This window comes from Carcharodon carcharias, chromosome 18 (assembly GCF_017639515.1).
Source record: "Carcharodon carcharias isolate sCarCar2 chromosome 18, sCarCar2.pri, whole genome shotgun sequence".
In the NCBI taxonomy this organism is placed as follows: domain Eukaryota; kingdom Metazoa; phylum Chordata; class Chondrichthyes; order Lamniformes; family Lamnidae; genus Carcharodon; species Carcharodon carcharias.
Window position 1 is genome coordinate 48,879,710 of NC_054484.1, and position 12,194 is coordinate 48,891,903.

At 41.5% G+C, this 12,194-nt stretch overlaps 1 protein-coding gene across 2 annotated transcripts in view; it reads left to right on the top strand.

The window, feature by feature from the left end:
* The window catches only part of map3k7cl (map3k7 C-terminal like), a 200,315-nt gene that overhangs the window by 129,794 nt on the left and 58,327 nt on the right, over positions 1 to 12,194 (top strand). For both annotated transcript variants that reach the window (XM_041211600.1, XM_041211601.1), the window contains one exon: positions 6,885 to 6,946. In XM_041211600.1, coding sequence (XP_041067534.1) covers positions 6,885 to 6,946 — 62 coding nt within the window. The remainder of the gene's footprint in view (positions 1 to 6,884; positions 6,947 to 12,194) is intronic.

Sequence of the window (12,194 nt, forward strand, 5' to 3'; positions counted from 1 at the left end):
TATCCTATAATTTTATGTGTGTATAGTTATTTACTACCCTTAATAATTTAAACTTGAAGCTGTTTCACCCTCTTTTTTTCTCTTTACTCTACCTCCTCATTATACCTTCCGGAGAAATGGTGTAGATAAATTATAGAGCAAGTTTACATTATTTGGGATACTTAGGCTTCAGTGAACTGCAAATTGCTCATATCATTCACCACTTGTTAATTGACAAACATATTTGTTTTTATATATAATATGGAAAAAGAGTTTAGTGATAGACTTAAGAAGCTTGCTCCACATTGTCAACTTGCAGCAGAACCTCAGCCTACATTGTGATAGTTGACATAGGAAAAGTGTGACCAAAAATAATAAAAATAAATTTTTAGACTTGAAGTGTGTGGCTTCCATGAGATTTATAATAAGATATAAATATAAGTACAGGATAATAAATGATATAGGGCATTAATTGAATTCAGGATGCTCTGATGACTTCATAAAGTGCTTGATTCAATTACTGTCTTAAAATTCTGATATATTTAGTTCCCATCCCTATTGAGAAGGTATGGTGAGCTGCCTTCCTGAACCTCCGCCGTCCGCATGGTGATGATATTCTCACAATGCTGTTAGATAGGGAGTCTTGGAATTTGGCCCAATAGTGCTTAATGAACATTGATATATGTTCAAGTCAGGATGGTCTGTGAGTTTGACATAGCCATTTCCCATGCACCTGTTACTCTTGTTCTTCAAGGTGGCGGAAGTTGCAGGTTTGGAAAGTACTGCCGAAGAGACCTTAGTGAATTGCTGCGGCGTGTCTTGTAGTCAATACATTTTGCAGCAACTGTACATTGGACGTAGATGGAGTGGATAATGTAGGATTGTTATATTAACCATCAATGAAGGCTGAGCTACAATAAATGTATTGTGATAGATGCTGGTGGAACTAACATGACGTTTTTCTCTTGTACTTTTCTGACTTCCTTCTTTGGGAAAATAATCTTCATGCAATCAGATTTTAACATTCATCTTTACACAGTTCAAAGACAGGTTCCACCCATTTTGAGAACCCTTCATTTCACAAACTGCTTTCCAAAATGTGTGAGTCTGATATTAAATTGTCACTCATACTTTGATATTTCTCTGTACAAAATTCTGTGATTTGCATTCACTCCCATAATGATTCCAGAGTTACAATTGTGCCAGTAACATAAGTTCTTGACTCTGTCAGAGTTCCTGAATCAGGTAATTTGCATAATGATGGCAGGTACCTGCACCATTTTCAGCATGTTCTAGTTGCCCACCAGAAAATTCAGCCATCATGTTCGGCCTCTTTATAAAATGGTGGAGTTCATAGAGTCCAGAACTTCATAATTAGTTACAAACTATGTAAGAACCAGCGAAAATTCCAGCTAAGGTGCCATCTGATCAGTCCTGCCTCAATTTAATACATTAAGCTGCAACCACAACAATGTGGTGGACTCTTAACTGCTCTCAAGGGCAATTAGGATGGCCAACAATGCCCATATCCCATGAAAGAATTTTTTAAAAAGGGACAGATGCAACTACTGCCTATTTCCATCTCCAGAGAAAATCCCTGAGGCTGTTTCTTTGAGCTAGATAACTGGCATTACCAATCCACTGTCCTCACTCAGCCCTCAGATGCCAACAGTTGACCCCAAGCACTGAGAAAATTTGGTTTCTTTATCCTTGTGTTCTGTTTCTTGAGCTTTTTCTCTCTTGACAGGTATTTCTCCTGCTTCTTATTAAACAGGATTTTTGTAATGCTGATGGTACGCATTAAAACAATATGACTGCTCAAAGAATAGGAAAAAAGTTGCTTGAACATTTAGTTTAGTTTCAGGCAGTGCCTGTTTCTTGGTAAGTATCTTTGTAAACAAAAGTTGAATAATTTCATTGGTTTGCTTTTGTCTGTGTTTCTTGTTCTTGATTAGCAACAGAAGCTTTGATATCTGTCTGAGGAGAATTGGATATTTGACTAAATCAACATGGTTAACCAAACAGTTGGCAATTATTTACACCTATCAGAATGATACATGTAAAATGTGATGGATTGTGGTGTGACACCCTATAGCATAGTTTAATTTTTATTTTGCATTTTTATAATTTGCTGTGCTTAAATTATGCAAAACTGATCATGACTACCATCCAAGATGAAGGCAAAATACTGTGGATGCTGGAAATCTGAAACAAAAACAAAAAGTGCCCGAAAAACTCAGCAGGTCTGACAGCATCTGTGGAGAGAAAGACAGAGTTAATGTTTCGAGTCCATGTGACTCTTCTTCAGAATGATGACTACCACCCACCTTACTGTGGAATAAAGCAGCTTACTGAGTCATATTGTCTCAACAAATATTGACTCAGTCTGCCTTCTGGGAGATTGAACTATTTGTTTAAAAGATATAAATATCTACATACCACAAGGCGTATGGGGGTGCTATTGCTGTTTTTGTGAAGATTGTGTTGTAAAACAAAAATGTCATGCTCAATATAATAACATCAAAGTTCATTACCATGTCCTTGAGAGGAATTGTAAGCAAGGCAAATTAATACCCCAATTCAAGTCACTAATCTACATCATGGCCTGGAAATTTGGCTGCACATTGTCCGTTTTTCAGGTGCTAAATGGTCTTCCTAAGCCTTGTGTATCGCTGACAAAAACCGAATGATCATTATGAGCCATAAGTGTGTCACCTGCCATATTAGTATAGGCAAATAATTCGGCAACCAGGGTCCACGCCTGAAACAGGTGTTTGACCCTTGACATATGCAAATAAGGAGCTTATTTGGAACCCTGTCAACAATGTTGGTTTGCCCAGAGACAGTTGACAGGAAAAGCAGGCTTACACATCTACCAGGTGATTCGGTTATGCCACAACCAGCAAGGCAAGTTAATAAAATATACTTACCTGAATTTGGAGCTGAGAGGAGCAGGTCCTTTCATGAAAAAAAATACCTAATCACATCTGAAGTACAATGATATGTGAAAGTTTGATTTATGTTCTGCAAAATCTAGTTATTTCTTTTTGAAAAATGAAAATTTGCCTATCATTAGAGAAGAGAAGGATGTAGTGCATTCATCACTAGACATAGTAACAAGGGCCACACTGTGTTTAAATAACTTGTAACAGCTACAAATTTGTAAAGATAACAGCAATATATAAAAGACAAATGCTTGCCATGGCTGTTGCCATTCTCCTCCAGGCTCCCTAGTTCTTGCTGTCACTGCTCTCTTTCCTTTTTACCCATTGTAATGCCACCCCCTCTGCTTTGTTACTGCCACCCCACATTGGCTCAGCATTCAGCCTTAATCTCAAAAACATTTATTCAAAGCATGAAAAGTGTTTGTAGTAATGCACAGCAAGGTAAAGAGATAGACACACTGGTTTTATTCACAGTACAATAAGATGGGAAAGTTAATGTTAACGGTGCCAATAGATGCAAGTTTGGCAAGATTTCTTAAGTCACAATTCACATGGGAAACTTAAATATGTAGAAGGCTATGTCGAAGTTTTATGTCTGAATCATGAATATTAAGAAAAGTTCTCAAATTGTGGGTGCTGCAAAGTGATGGATGAACTATAGTATAAGCTATGGCTCACTTGGTAGCGGCTTTGCCTTTGTGTTGCAAGGTTCTGGCTTCAAGTCCCAGTCCAGGACTTGAGTACAAAAATCTATGCTGCCACTCCAGTACTGTACCAAGGAGTGATGTGCTGCCAGGAATGCCATCTTTCAGATGCACCGTTAAATCAAGGCCTGTCTACCTGCTTGGGTGGATGTAAAGGATCCCATGGCACTGTTTCAAAGAAGAGTAGGGGGGCTATTCCCAGTGTCCTGACCCGCAAACAACATCAGAAAAGCAGATGCCTGGTCATTATGACATTGCACTTTGTGGGAGTTTACTGTGTACAAATTGTGTGCTTCCTAGATTACAATAGAGACCACACTTCTAATGTATTAAATTGGCTATAAAGTGTGTCCTGTGGTTGTGAAAAGTCCTATACAAATGCAAGACTTTATTTTTGCAAAATGACTTTTCTCATTGTTGATTGATTTTACAACTGCCTATCTCTACTTCATGGTGTAATTCTTACAAATTTGAAGAATCTACCACTAACCATGGATATGTTCAACAGAGAAAGAAATTGTACATATGTATGTTCAATGAAATTTGAAGTTGCTGTAATTTTCAAACTTGACAAACATTTTTAGGCAAAGACAAATGGTTCCTATCAAAGGAAAATATCCCTTTTTGTGATAAATATAAATGATCATGGAATTGGTTGCAGTGTTATGAGTAAATTGATTTCTTCATGAATACATGTACACAATATAGTGCATTCAACTTTAGACAGCAGAGTGAATTGTTTTCGTTCACCCTGCTCACATAATTATGTTCACATAATTAAATCAAACACCATTTTTAAGCCTTTGTTCACTTATTTAACTGTAATATCCTAAACCTTGTTTCAAAGTCTACATTCCTCTCCATCTCCGTAACATCCTTTTGCAGCACTCTAAGATCTCTGCACTCTTCCGATTCTGGCCTCTTCCCCAATTTTAATTGCTTCATCACTGGTGCTTTCAGCCGCCTTGACCTTAAACTCTGGAATTTCCTCACTAAACTTCTCCACCTCTCTCTCTTGCTTTAACATGCACCATAAAATATACCACTTTGACCGAGCTTTTGGACATATATACTGATATCTTTGTGTGTGTCTTTGTGTCAAAAATGCTTTATTATTGTTAAGCACCTTGAGATGTTTTACTCTGTTAAATGTGCTAACGCGCTAAGTGAAGAAAGTTATGTTATGCCAAAACAATACTTTTAGTTATCTAGAATAGTGAAAGGTATGAGCTGTTGGCTTATTGTGTAGAGATAAAAGATTTGCCCCCATTACTTATAATAATTAGGCCAAATATAATTAACAGTGTGAATTTATTTTTGATTTCACCAACTCCCTCACTTCCGTTGAACAACTTATCCTCCTTGTGGCAACCCTATTTGGCAAACCACCAGCGATGCTTCGCCCCTTACTGAGTAGGTTATGTCCTGATTCCGCTGGCTTTCCACCTCCACCCCCTCTTACCCAGCCCCCACCCACCCCCCGCCCCAACCGCCGCCCCCCACCACCCCCACCCCACCCCACCCCACCCCTCACCTGGGAGAGGTGAAATTGGGGCAGACTGAGTGGAGAAGGAGAGAAAAAGGAAGCGCAAACCAGAGAATTTCTTTGAAACCTAGTGCCCAGTTTTGGTTTATGCTGTCACGCCAAAAATGCTCACAAAGGTGAAGCGCTGGTAAAGACGTAGGCCAGAATTTTACCCTGGTTGTGCAGGCACGCACCTGACCCGACAGCGCATGTGGGCGAGTGTGGCAGTCAGAAGTGCATCCGCTGACAATTAAGCGGGCAATTAAACCCTTTAAGGAAGCAGTTGAATTTGATTTTACATGGCCCATTACGTGCCTTTTACATTGGCAGATGGGCCAATCGGCCTTAACATTGTCGCTGAAACCTTTATCCAGGGCTGGATGAAATATCTGGGGTGAAATATAATAAGAAAAGATATCTAGGGACTGATGTTTTCTGAGTTCTGTTGTCAGGTGCTTGAATGTGCTGCATAGACACAGTTTGGTGTATTTCTTTTTGCTATTTAATCTGTCCAGGTCTGCTGCTCCCTGATGCTGCTCCACAGCAGCTGTCCAGCTTTAGGGAGCTCACTAGAAGCGCCCATCTGCAGCCTCACTTTTGTCGTTGCCTGCCCTCTTCTCCCCCACTCCCTCATGGAGCTATAGAAATGCAACCAGAAAAAAGACATTGACAGTGTTTCAGTGAATAGCAGTAGCAATCTTCTGGGCTGCCCATGAGCTGCTATGTAAGAATCACTTCTTTCCAATTGACCTGTTTTACATACACTGAACCACATATGTTGTATACTATGTCAATGATGTACAATTGCACAACTGCAATTATTCTAACTGAGGTCTGCATTATACTAAAAGTGATTTCACAGAAAATATTCTTTGAAAACACCGATTGATGAAGAACAACATGTGTGTTAAATTGATAGAGAGAAGTAAATAAGGGAAAGAGTTTCAGTATTCTTAAAAGCCATCATTATGTTTCAAAAACTGCTCTATTTCACGTTAGTCCAGTAAAAGATGTGATTTATGTATAAAAAGGCATTGTGGCCAACAGTGCCGAGAATGCAAAAAAGTATGTGTGATGGTAGCAATATTCCACTCTACCAGTATTTAACGCACATTTATTGTACAGTTTTAATTGTATAATCTGTTCAACAATAATGTTTAAAAATTATTGCATGCTTGCTGATGTAGCGGTATGATTTTCAGCATCAGCATGACAAAGAGACAATTTGCAGCAATGCAGTTTTTGCAGGCTTCATTTGGATTTCCACACCACACACCTTTCCACCTGTGAGTGGGCAGGCAGACGACCCGTTCTCAGGTTTGTTTTTCTTTGCATTCTCGTCATCAGGAAGTTGTACAGGAAAGAACAAAGTTTCTGTTCTGTCTTTCTCTATTGTGAACTTTCCATATTGTGAGCTAAAAATCCACATTCTATCACTCCACAGTGTGCACTACAACAGCATGATCCTTTGTCTAAGATCGTTGTAACTCTTTCGAGTACAAACACGTTTCCATCTTTTCCTATTCAGATGAAATTACATTGTTTCATAATTTGCCATTGTGAGATTTGAACTCTTGATCTTGGGGTTACAAGCCCAGTACCATAACCACTTGGCTGAATTAGAATTTATAGAACTATATTAACAATATAAATTGTTTTCTTTTCTTGTTTGCTTTTGTTTAAATTAAATATGACTTTATTTACTTAATGTATTAATTTCTCTTTCCTTAGAGCTGAATATCCCTGATGATTTTATTCCAAATGTTTACCTCCAGCTTGATCAGCACCTACAGGTAAAACATATTGAGTTGTGTTTAATTTTAGGAGCAAGAAAAAACTATTGTCACCTCAACAAATGACACTTTATAGGCCAGTTTCTGTTGAAAGTGCACAACATTAACATCTTATACTACTAAAACACAGTGGTTTTGTACAGGATTACATGCACAAGTGGTTAAGATTCAGAATAATTCTAAAATTTTTAAGATTTCTTAATGTGATTGCACCCTCTCTGCTTTTAAGGTGAATGTTCTAGGATTTTGACTCCATGACTATAAAGGAATGACGACATATTTCCTAGTTAGGATGATATGTAACTCGGAGGGGAACTTGATGGTGTTCCCATGCATCTGCTATCCTTGCTCTCTACGCTGTCAAAAGAGGCTTGGCAAGTTGCTGCAGTGCATCTTGTATATGGTACACAATGCTGTCACTGTGTCCTGGTGGTGGAGGGAATGAAAGTTTAAGATGGGGGACGTGGTGCCAATCAAGCGGGTGCTTTATCCTGGATGGTGTCGAGCTTCTTGAGTGAATCATTTTGTTTTATTCATTCCTGGGATATGGGCGTCGCTGGCTGGGCCAGCATTTATTGCCTATTTCCAATTGCGCCTGAGATGGTGATGGTGAGCTGCCTTCTTGAACTGCTGCAGTCCATCTGGTGTAGGTACCCCCACAGTTCTGTTAGGGAGGGAATTCCAGGATTTTGACTAAGCGACAGTGGAGGAATGGCAATATATTTCCAAGTCAGAACAGTGACTGGTTTGGAGGGGAAATTCCAGATGGTGGTGTTCCTGTGTGCCTGCTGCCCTTGTCCTCCTATATGGTTGTAGTCGTGGGTTTGGAAGGTGCTGTCTAAGCAGCCTTGGTGAATTCCTGCAGTGCATTTTGTAGATGGTACACACTGATGCTACTGTGTGTCGGTGGTGGAGGGAGTGAATGTTTGTGGATGGGTGCCAATCAAGCGGGCTGCTTTGTCCTGGATGGTGTCCAACTTCTTGAGTGTCGTTGGAGCTGCACTCATCCAGGCAAGTGGAGAGCATTCCATCACATTCCTGACTTGTGCCTTGTAGATGGTGGACAGGTTTTTGGGAGTCAGGAGGTGAGTTATTGTCCTCAGGAATCCTAGCCTCTGACCTGCTCTTGTAGCCACAGTATTTATATACTGTCCAGTTCAGTTTCTGGTCAATGGTAACTCCCAGGATGTTGATAATGTGGGAATTCAGTGATGGTAATGCCATTGAATGTCAAGGACGATGGTTAGATTTTCTCTTGTTGGAGATGGTCATTGCCTGACACTTGTGTGGCACAAATGTTACTTGCCACTTGTCAGCTCAAGCTTGGATATTGTCCAGATTTTGCTGCATTTGGACATGGACTGCTTCAGTACCTGAGGAGTCGCAATGGTGCTGAACATTGTGCAATCATCAGCAAACATCCCCACTTCTGACCTTATGATGGAAGGAAGGTCATTGGTCTGAGTACACTGACTTGAGGAACTCCTGCACTCAGCATGTTGCAGCCTTGTCTTTTGCACTGATGTGCTGGACTTAGCCATCCATAGAATGGGGATGCTCATGGAGCTTCCTCTTTCTATTCATTGACCACCACCATTTACAAGTCGAAATGGCAGGACTGATCTGATTCTTTGGTTGTGGTATAAGACACATGGAAACACCGCTACCTGGAAGTTCCCCTCCAAATCACTCACCATCCTGACTTGGTGTCATTGTGATATTGCTGTTCCTTCACTGTCGCTGGGTCAAAATCCTGGAACTCCCTTCCTAACTGCACTGTGGGTGTACGTATACCACATGGACTGCAGCGGTTCAAGAAGGCAGCTCACCACCACCTTCTCAAGGGCAGCTAGGGATGGACAATAAATGCTGGTCCAGCCAGCGAAGACCTCATCCCTTGAATGAAATTTAAAAAAAACTTAGCTCTGTCAATGGCATGGTAGCATGCATGTATACTGTGGCTTCAACAGCTTGGCACCTCAAGCTTAAAAATGCCTATTGATGTTCCTGGCATGCTCTTCTATGCTCCTGATTGAACCAGGTTTAGTCCCTTGCTTACTGGTAGTAATGGTCGAGTGAGGCATATGCTGGGCAATGGTGGAATACAATTCTGATGTTCCTGATGGCCAAAGTGCCTCATGGATGTCCAATTTTGAGCTGCTAGATCTGTTCTAAGCCTATCCCATCGTGCCTTGCAATAATATGGAAGGTATCCTTGGTGTGAAGATGAGACGTTGTTTCCACAAGGACTGTGCGATGGTTACTCCTACAAAGCTGTCATGGACAGATGCATTGGCAACAGGTATGTTAATGAGGATGAGGTCAAGGAGCTTTCTCTCTCATGTTGGTTCTCTCAATATCTGTCAGAGACTCAGTTTGATAGATATGTCCTTCAGAACTCAGCCAGCTTAGTCAGTAGTGGTGCTATTGAGCCACTTTTGGTGATGGACATTGAAGTCCCCCACATAGAGAATATGCTATGCCCTTGCTACCTTGAGTGTTTCTTGCAAGTGGTGTTCAACATAAAGGAGCACCGATTCATCAGCTGAGAGGGCAGTAAGTGGTAATCAGCAGGATGATCCCCCTCCCACCACTGCTTTTTAAAGGGATCAACAACTACTTTCAGGTTAGCTGCTGATTTGTTTCTACTGGCTGTTACTGTGATTTTACAAGTGTTTGATGCTTTCTGAAGTTCTTCAAAGTTGCTGATGTCTACAGGGAGTGCTGTTGCAGGTGCTGAAGAATTTTGTCCTGACCCCCAGACATAGATACAGTAGTAGGTGTTCCCCTTGGATTAATGGAGCATGACCTGGAGATTGAGCAAAGGGCATGCAGAGCAGGACAAGCTACTAGAAAAGGGAAGAGGAGGAGGGGGAGAACTGTTCTCAGCAGGAGGCCATGTATCCCCAGAGTGTTCAGGGAGCAATTCTCCTATCTGGACCTCAGTGAAGAATATTGTGTCAGATATCTGTGCTCCTGTGATGCCCTTACTGAAATCTGCCAGCTGCTGCAGCTATAACTGCAACCTCAGAGCAAGGCAAGGACTTCATTGCCCAATGGCTGTAGAGGTGACCGTGGTAATGATATTTTTATGAATTGATATCCTTGCAGGCTGGAGAAGGAGATATTTACAACATCTCACAGTTTACCGTCCACTTTTGTGTAAAGGAATTCACTGACTAGTCAAAGGGAGCTGCTACATTTCATTCCCTCTTGCCAGAAACAAGCAGCTTAACAAAGTTGGCAGACTTCCCCATGGTTCAGGTTGCCATCAACTGCAGGCATAACACATTCTACATGGCGCATATCAACTCTGAAATGCGCCACAATCAAAAATTGAATGGGATTACATTTCCTTAGTGTTAAGCGTTCGGTGACTGTAAATTTTTTTATATTTGTTTATGGGATGTGGGCGTCACTGGCTAGGCCAGCATTTATTACCCATCCCTAATTGTCCCCTAGTTCATAGGGCATTTAAGAGTCAACCACATTGCTGCGGACCTGGAGTCACATGTAGTCATGACCAGGTAAGGGCAGCAGATTTTCTTCCCTAAAGGACATCAGATCAATCATGCAGGTCAATGCCTGGTGTCTGGACAGCAGTCTTGAATTCTGTGGCAATCTGCTGTGTCATCTGTGCTTGAACCACCACAACAAACCAAAGGGTAGCTTGATGGCTACAGGGTGTGAAGAGCCATCCACTGGTTACATGGCTGATGACTCTGATGAGCAACCTATGTACATGTATTCATACACTGAAAGCCATGCTGTCACACAAAATTTGTTATAGCAGACCTGACATGCTGAAACAATACTTCCACTGCCTGGACTGCTCTAGAGGAGTCCTGCATCACTTGACTGAGCAGGCAGCAAGATTCGTTGTGGTTTGTTGTATGTTGCACAACCTCATAATCTTCAGGACACAATTCTTGCAACTAACTATAGGGCAAGCAGTTGAGGAGCAGGAAGAAGAAGTGAGGAGGCAAACTAGGCAGCCCCTTTCTTAGTGGGCTGTCTGTGAAAACATCATCTGACTGTCACACCAATTCCCTATTCACCAAGTCCTACACCTTACCTTCCCTCTGTCTCTGAACCATCACAGCAAGTGTGGATGCCAGCTACCGGGAGGGTGAGGTCACACAGAGGTTCAGCTGCAGAGGACTCAGGTAAGCACTTTGATGAGGATTTTAATGCCACACTCTAGAAGAAGGCTAGTGGGTCCACAATTAAATACTTGGTGCATTGGCAAGCCTTCCAGAAACTTGCAGTCAATGTCAAGGAGCACGGAGAAGTCTGGTATCAGTCTTGTTTATGGCTTTGTGGAGAGCTTAGAGCGCATTCTTCCCTGCTTAGCCACAATGCAGAAATAAGAGCAAACATAAAATAGACATTCAAAAGCAGATTTATAATCAAAGCATGTAATATTACATACATATTACAATTAATCACCTTTAAGCATTCCCTTAGTGCCTGTCTTCCGTGTGCCTTTGCCTGTCCTAGTGCTTCTACATAGTGTTATCCCTGTTGCTGCAGTTTGACTTTTGGAAGGCTGTTGAGTTTCAGTGGGGGAGATTGCAGATGGTCCTGCTTTGGGCTTAAAAAGATGAGGCTTTGGACATCAACATCTTGACATGCGTGGCATCAGGTGGGACTGGCTGGCTGTCAGCCAACAGCAAGAATACTGGCAGAGCAGCAGTGGTAGGTAGAAGAATGCTGCCATTCTGAGAGAGGCCAACAGGTTCATATGAGCACAAGAATTAGGAGCAGGAGTTGGCCACTTGGCCTCTCGAGTCTACTCCGTTATTCAATTACATCATGGCTGACCTGATTGTAACCTCAACCCCACATTCCCACCTACCCCCAATAAACTTTCACCCCTTTGTTTATCAAGAATCTATCTATCTCTGCCTTAAAAATATTCAAAGACTCTGCTTCCATCATCTTTTGAGGAAGAGAATTCCAAAGGTTCACGACCCGCTGAGAGAAAAAATTTCTTCTCACATGTGTCTTAAGCGGGTGACCCCTTATTTTTAAACCTTGATCCCTAGTTCTAGATTCTTCCACAAGAGAACTAGAAGCCACTGCCACTCCCCTAGGGCAGATCCTCAGTAATCTGTTGGAGAACAGATTCTGGATTGTTGTGAGAACCTGTAAGCCTCTTTGAATATTGGTAACTGCAGACATAATGGCAGGAGTTTGAGTGCATGACAGAAGTCTTGTGTTTCCACTACAGCGCCCAGTTATTGGG